This window comes from Sphaeroforma arctica (genome assembly GCF_001186125.1).
Source record: "Sphaeroforma arctica JP610 unplaced genomic scaffold supercont1.419, whole genome shotgun sequence".
Classification (NCBI taxonomy): domain Eukaryota; class Ichthyosporea; order Ichthyophonida; genus Sphaeroforma; species Sphaeroforma arctica.
The window spans coordinates 25590-33973 of record NW_014040139.1 but is presented as its reverse complement, the minus strand read 5'-3'; the positions used below and the strand labels follow the sequence as shown (position 1 = coordinate 33973).

The following is an 8384-nucleotide window of genomic DNA, read 5'->3' as shown; positions in this document are numbered from 1 at the left end:
ATATTTGTAGATATATATATGTATATGTATATATATGTATATAATTATATACATATACATATAGTTATATACATATATTTATATACATATAATTATATACGTATGTATATATATATATATATATATTCATACATATATATAATTACATACATATACATATATATCTATTTATATATACTCATATTGTGACATTTATATACATCTTTATAGGCACATACAAGTATCTATATATTGAAGTGCAATTTTATATACATATTGATATATGTATACAATGTATGTAGACACCTAGGTACCAATATATATTCATAAAGCACCACATTTTATACGTATGGAATTAATATGTATTAAATTGTTTTTAGTGTTGAGATATTCATCTGATCATGATTCTAGAGTGTTGCAGACCTAGTTCATTTGGCAATCGTGCTAGGAAGTGATTCTGTCTCTATGCCAATCTGACAGTCTCGTAGTACGTGTTATATATCACTTCAGCCTGTTATAAAATGTCAACCCGTTTAGTATATATACGCGGCCATTTAGGTATCACTATTGCTTTCTAATTCGTTCATTTTATTCTTCGCAGATAAAGGAAGAGCTCGATTCGGATGATGTCAAGGTACGCACAGAATTCGTGCGTTGAATCAGCATCGATGCATACTGTGAATTTTTGTTGTTGGTATATCTACAAATTCTTTGCTAATTTCTCTACTTTTCAGCGTATCTGGTTACATTGTATACGAGATCATTTGACGCACAATTGTAATTCCGCTATGCAGTCCGCCGGCGGAATGCTGTAGCTTGATTGGGGCACAACCACCTACATATCGAACTGTGTATGTGTATATCCTCTGACTAAATTGTACTGCTACATTCTCACTCACATTCTAGGAAGACCGCCGTCGACTGCGTGTTGTCGAAAAACGCATCCGCACACCCATCGAGGGACACGTGACCTTCTCCATAGAGAAACGTGAGATGGAGCGCAAGAAAATTGAAGCCCAAATCCTGCGCCCCTCCAAGGTTACGCGGCGCGTGAGGCGAATGCAGTCGCGTGAGGAGCGTAAGGGGGTGCAAGAAAGGAGGACCCCACTGGGATCAGGCTCGTTTGCGTTGGGGTCGGACGAGTATATAACTTTGCAAACGGCGGAGTACGTGCATGCGGTAGGTTCATTGCTGGTCTTCGCTTAAATGTATTATGTTGGTGTTTCAAGTGGCCCGATTTGCTCGGTCATACAGGGTGTATGTACCTGCTTACCTATCAAAGCGTAAGGTGGTGGTGGTAACACATTTGCGATGTTGATTGGGTTTGCCGCTGTATTGGTGATATGCCACCTGTATTGCCATTTGAGACTTGGGCTTATCTCCATGTTTCTGCTGTGTTCAACGGGCACAGAAATCATGCTAAACTCGAACTTTGTGTGTATGATATGACTTTTGAATTTGGTCACTCGCAAGCTTCAGGTGTTGTAGAGCGACACCGCTTGCAAGAGTGTAAATAAGAATCATAAACGAATCTCTCACCCGGGTTCACCTCTTCACCTCCTTACATCTTGTATTCGTCCAAGTGCATAGATTATACTGTAGCAGAGTAAGGTACCACGTGTAAACTTTCTGAGTGGGCGAATGAAGCTGTATGAAGCCTGTAGACTTGTATCAAGGGGTGGGGTTTCTTCATAACCTGTCGTGGTGTATGTGTCTTACTGATTACCTTCTGCGCTTCTCTATATTAGTTCGAGGCCCACACGGGGGAGAAGAGGCCAGCTCGACTGACGCCAATACCACTGCTGGAGTAAATCTTCGGCAGTAGAGGATCGACGTACACAGAAACATACAGACGTGTGCGCACCCTGCAGATTCGGTAAAATTTCTTGACCAATTAACAGAGCCGCCGCTTCAGAAATTGCCAGGGGTCTTCGGAGACTAAATATATAACGCCCGGGCCAGCAATGCTCGCAGCGAAGTCTGCGACGCGTATAGAGACATTGTTGTGTGCACTAGAGTGTGGTACCGCAAAGTTGTCATAGTGGGTTCGGGATCATTTCATATAATCATATATAGTTTTTACAATTAATTAATTAGCAAGTGTCAATCGTCTCCAGTGTTGAGGGATTGGATATTAAGAGTGGGTGACTACCACCGTCAGATCCGTTGGGGTTGAATTTACAAGTATATATAAAGCCACTTACCGAGCATTGAAGTGGCTCCACAGTCGAATACATAAGGGACCGTGTTCCTATGCAATAAAGTAATTTTTGAATGATTTTACGAGACTAATTGGTAGAGTCCGTGTATAATATAGATTTATCTGAATTGTACTCAATACTGCTATTGCGCTGCAATCACGCTTCAATAACGTTTTATAGTCTATTCACCATACTGAGTTTCTTGACACCGGTGAGATTTCGTGACTTGCTGATATGTCGGCCCGAAATAGAAAAATGAAACTCATCCGGTTTGCACCCAGGTGCAGTAAACGTTTAACGCATATGCAAATATGATTGAATACATACATGACCCTCTGGAGGGCGGGAAAATCTCTCTCTCTCTTCCAGAGAGTTATGTTGAATATCACGTACGGTTTCCGATGGTGCTTTTTTTTAGCAGAGTGCAGAGTTGCAGACTGCCGAGGACCGATGTAAATATAAAATATTTCTCTCTCAATTCTCTTGACTCATTCCTGGTGTCATATTTTTTTTTATAAAGTCACAACGGGGGTCTGGGCCTCTGGGGATTGGGGCCTGAGGCGGCTGGGGGTCTGGAATGCGCACGGAATTTCAATATTGTACAAATATTTAGATCGTCAGTGAAGATTGTATGCTGATAATAAACACTCTATGAGTTCTTCATAGTACATATCCGGCGCACGTGCATTGTGGACAGTTCAGAGTTGCGGGTCAAAACACGTTACAAAACACGTTACGAATCATGTATATGAACGGTAGAGCTTTATTATTAACATAACAAGTATGCATGCATAAAGTTCAATCGCAAAACGCATCGTATAATTCTGCATATATGATTCGATTGCATTGCACGGAGTAGCAGCAGAGTCACTGTAGGCTTCATGAACGAATCCGCTACAGCTAATATGGATGTGGACATGGATATCGATTTGAACGTCAGTCCCACTCAATTGCTCAGCATTTCACATACCACACTGTCCATAGTAACGGGCTATATAATTCCTGTGATTGGGTAAGTTCACTGTGGTGTGTATGAATGGAAACGAGGTTGAGTGTCATAGCTAGTGGAGTTTTTTATAGTTATAGCTTTTTTCATGGAAATGAAGTGTACTGCAGTCTTCAAGGAAGAAATGGCCACAGCCGACATATAAGTGGAGAGATGTATGTGGAATCATTTGCCGGGTCTACTCCATTTCTTAGTATATCACACACCACACTGACTACAGTAGTTAGGAATGTACGTTACCATGGCTATATAGTACTTGTGATGGACAAGTTCAGATGCTGCATACGATGGGGCAAGAGGACATTGCACCCAGTGTATGCCTTAGTAGTACGTACAAGAGGCTAAGTGCTTCATAGAAAGTGCGCTATGGACAGTTGACATTCGAGTATGTTAGGCGGTTGCTGCTCCAATCGGACCAACAGAGATACAGTAGATACCAGCTCTACCCTGTACTTAGCAAGATGTGAAACAATAGGTGTGATGAACTAGTTGATGCACATGGTTGTCTAGTTTGTATAAGCGGATCCTACGCAATAGCTGTCAGTATAAGTTATGTACCGTGGATGGTATGTTGTATCTGCGGGCGTGTTATATTTCCCTAGAGAAGATGGTGCGCACATAAAACTATATACACATGAGGCCATGCACACATAGAGCTATACACACATATGACTATACACATATCAAGATATATACCCTTAAGGCCATGCACACATAGAGCTATATACGCATATGGCTATACACATATCAAGATATATACCCATGACGCCATGCACGCATTAAACTATACACACATAGGCCTATACATATATCAAGATGTATACGCATAAGGTCATGCACACATAAAGCTATATACACATAAAGCGATACATATCTAGATATATACACATAAGGCCATGCACGCATAAAGCTATACACACGTATGGCTATGTACATATCAAGATATACACACATAAGGTCGCATACACATAGAGCTATACACTCATAAGGCTACACCCGCATACAGTGTAGCGTACACACATAAGCTGTTAACGAATGGAGTGCGCCCGTGGAGGCATTTTCGCACTCATCTCCGCGTTCTCTTTGTCACTCGGCAGGCTGCTGAGTTGTCTTATTTACGTCTCAGTGTACGAGTTTGAGGATGTCAACGATACACACTGCAAGGTATGGCTGGAACACTCACTCATCGTACGTGTTAGGCCCAGGCCTTTTTCGTTAGTTCGGAGATCTGATTTCTAGTAGCATCTCTGACTATGTTAACGTATTGGGCCTACCACAATACACTAAGCAGACAACCCTCTGCCATGACAGGTGGCCAATGTACTCCCGTCGCTCAGCTCAGTGATTGGTAACTACCCCACCGTACGGTATATCTGGACCTTCTGTCTGTTGATAGGCATGCCCACCCGTGTTATTGACAGCGTTGCGTACTACAACTACTTCCGGGTATGTGATCGCAATGGTACCTGCACGCGTTGTATTAGGTCGGATGGGCTATGGAAGCGCCAATACATCACAAGAATAACATCTCTGCTCAAACACGAGCAGGCCGGTTCAATCAACACATTCATAACTGTGGGTTTAATTAACAACCGCTTTTTGCACATACGCCCCAGCAAGGTATCTTATCAAGACGGTGTCACGCGGTGCTGTAGCTCACGCATACAGCTGGTGTGCACGTAGAGCTTCTGAACTAACTATCTGGCAATTTCCTCAAACGTATCAGGAGTGTATAGGGGAAACCCACATGCTAGCGTGTCTGGCAACTCTGGTGTTGCTGACAGTCGAGAACTTCGGACTCTCCGTTTTAACCGTCATCCCCTCTGGCGAAAACCACACGTTGCATGCGTACGGATTCGGCATGTTCTTGTGCGGCGGTGTGGTATGTGTCATAGTCTTCTTCGCGTGCAGCAGTTTCAAGAGTGCTTGTAAGTGTGTATGCCAACACGGAGCGGTGCCCCAAGTAGAGAGAAGGTGATGTTACGTTTCCGATGCGAACTCTATATTTGAGTGGTTGCAGGCGCAATAAGTTGGTGTATTCGGAAGCGACGGCGCGGTGGACAAGATAATCTACTTCAAGTGGATAGGCTGCAGATGTGCTTGCATTCGTATAATGTATTGGGAAGGGATTCATTGTGGTGCCAAGTGTATGATTAACGGAGCTGGCATGTACCCATACGACGGTATAGCAAGTGACTTGCGCTGTGCTAAGCGAAACAGCCTCAGGAGTGTGTGCATTCGTACATTCGTACATATCGCTGCGTAGTGGCGCCTACGTGCAGAAATGATTAGAGAGGCTTTGTGTACTTCCAGGTGTATAGCTGCGTACCTTCATGCATGGACTGGAGGCAATTGTTTGGGATTCAATTGGCAAGTGCCAATCCCTTCATTGTAGTAAAGGGGCCTTCTTGAACTGCGGGCCATCTGCGGAAGCTGTCAGTTTGGTGTCATGTAGGGTTGTACATAAAGAGACCGATTGTTATATTGAGGCGGAGCGTGTGTATGCACATGGTTCATTAAACATTGTGTGATACTGATGAAGCCAAACATATTGTCACACGGGCAAATCAATTCGGGTTCATCCTGAGTCTTATCACAGACAGGCTACTTCTATTATACCTGTTCCACCGACATGATGTTAACATCGTTTGTGCACCCGCTTGTACAATCCTATACAGCTGGCTATGGCCACCGTCGCCTATCTCTTCAGTGCGCTGCAAGACTCTACGAATGCGAATATGAGTCCACGGCCGATCTCGCTCAAGTGGAAACGCATATGCTTGACACTCAATCTGTGTGCCATTGCAACGAGCATGTACTTCTATTGGAGGCACAACAAGTACTGCGAACCCTACGGTAAGTGGAGCTATTAGCCTATATGCGCAAGAGACTTAATCAAACAGGAATAGATACTGTACTCGTGTATATGTGTGTAGTACAGTTATCTAAAATTTGCTCATTTATTAGCCAATATGGGTATTGATAAGTATCAGTTTAGAACATTGTGTAAGTACGGCCAGACCTGTAAACAACAAGCGATGAGTGCCCAAATACACAGCACGTACACCACAGAACGACAAGTCAGACACCCTCTAACCATGTCGCGCCACTGTCAAAAGGCGGTCAGTCCACCAGCTTTTCATTTGTATACGAGGTTACTCTTTCGTCGGATAAGCGCTATATCTTTAAAAATGTATGGGCATTTAATTCAATTACTGAGTTATCGTTCCTGCACACATAAGTCTGCCTCTTTTAATGGTAGATGGCGCCATGTCATCAAATACTAGCTATGAGGTGGTTATGGAGACAGATTATAGAACGGTCCTATATTGATTCGACCAACTATGATATCAGTCTCACGCAATGACTAACTGACAATATGTTTGTAGCTGTTGCAGAGCTTTGTCTCACATGTTTGGGCTTGTGATATGCCAACATCGTGATGTGACGTATCTCTGTTGAGCACGTGTTAAGCCGTCTGTTTAACCCACGCACTGGTACGATATCACACTTCGTATAGTATATATCGCCATTTAAGATCGCAAGCGTCACTGTTACAGCTACCTGGATCGTTCGGGTTGTTAGCCTGCTGTAGAAATATATTGCAGCTTGGTTAAGTATGAGGGAATTTGAACTGTAGTATCTACGGGTCAGTGTTCCTTTGTTTTTATCCAATTCGTTTGTAAGAGAAAGTTAAAAACTTCACATTGGGTTGCTATCACTTCCTTCTCGTTGCTAAGTGGAGTTGAACAATATAATCGGAACTCTAACCAAGTTCAAAGTAACCAAGTGCTCCCTTTTGCTCCCCTCTATATCTACTTATAATACAGTGTTCAGTCTGTCGTTGCTAAGTGGAGTTGAACAATATAATCGGAACTCTAACCAAGTTCAAAGTAACCAAGTGCTCCCTTTTTCTCCCCTCTATATCTACTTATGATACAGTGTTCAGTCTGTTTGCTCTCTGCGAGTACATAGTGGTGCTCACCAATATGGCATCCCACGCAAGCGCTATGTGGGATTTTAAGGGGATGTGGTTGACGTTCGGAAGCAGTTCGGCTCAGTATGGTAAACTGGTATAACTGACTTGGGGACGTACCGAGAGAGTACACATTTTAGCAGAGAAGCATTGACGACAGGGACGGACATGGTATCCTATTTGAGCTATCGTTTTTTTCGAGCGGTGTCGACCTGAACATGTATTCTCAGCTGCCCTCGAATTTTAGCGTAATGGCTGTATAGTGCATTTAGAGGATAGCCAAGCACGGAACGGTTTGATTCAGCCTGGCCAAGCATGATGTTCATACCGTGCGTATACGCCTATATAAGCTGATGATTTTTACAATAATGACAGTACTCTCCCTCGAGGAATTTGATTGACGAGTACGTACATACACTTGCGCATGTTAAGCGGTCTCTTGAGGGTTGTATATTATTGATAAATGGGAATACTTGCAGGTGAACACATATACCTTCAAATAGTTTCATAGTGAGTTAGGAAAGCTTAGTAATACAATAATAGGAAGAAAAAGATCTATGCAAGGTAGGCTCGCAAGAAGATTGGGAAGGAAAGAGAACCTTGAGAAAATACCACATTTGAGATATAACTATCCCGTGAGTAGGGGATGACCTTTTTGTGGAGTATTAGTGGCGAATGCTAAAAGAATATTAAAATTTCTGCAGTAAACATCACTGTAATCGGGGTTAACTGCAACTAGGGATTGCGTGACGAAATTAGATCACTGTTGTGTGGCAATGAGGGGCACCGGCAGTGATCTAATTTCGGGACACAATCCCTCGATTGACAGAGTATTGGCGTCTTGAGTAAATAGATCCTCAAAACGTTATTTACTCAAAGAAGATCGACATTCAGATTGCAGTTTTTTGGTCGATGATCGTTGCCGTCGGTGGTCATCTTGTAACAATGTTGATTTTTAGATTAACTCAATTTCTATCAGTACTAGAACTTGAGAATGTGGTAATCTCAAAAATGTTTTGAGGTCTATGTACTTAACATAACATATATGGAAATATATATATATATGTGTATTTATATATATTTATATATATGTATATATATATATATATGTAAATACATATTTATATATATATATATGTATATACATACATACATATTCTATATATATATACATACATATATATATATATATATATACATAAGTATATATATATATAGTATA

The 8384-nt window shown here is 41.9% G+C and overlaps 2 protein-coding genes across 2 annotated transcripts in view; both read left to right on the top strand.

The window, feature by feature from the left end:
* Nucleotides 1-2252, top strand: part of SARC_06070 (hypothetical protein) — a 3204-nt gene extending 952 nt beyond the window's left edge. Inside the window, exons 2-4 of the mRNA XM_014300041.1 lie at nt 581-613; nt 886-1158; nt 1728-2252. Of these exons, the coding sequence (XP_014155516.1) occupies nt 581-613; nt 886-1158; nt 1728-1790 (369 nt within the window). The 3' untranslated portion in view covers nt 1791-2252. The remainder of the gene's footprint in view (nt 1-580; nt 614-885; nt 1159-1727) is intronic.
* A 609-nt stretch (nt 2253-2861) lies between these two features.
* SARC_06069 (hypothetical protein) lies at nt 2862-7871 on the top strand. Its single transcript, XM_014300040.1, has 6 exons — nt 2862-3192; nt 4284-4350; nt 4498-4632; nt 4913-5068; nt 5865-6042; nt 7129-7871. The coding sequence occupies exons 1-6, from the start codon at nt 3062-3064 to the stop codon at nt 7263-7265; spliced, it is 804 nt and encodes a 267-aa protein (XP_014155515.1). The 5' UTR covers nt 2862-3061; the 3' UTR covers nt 7266-7871.
* The last annotated feature ends 513 nt before the right edge of the window (nt 7872-8384 follow it).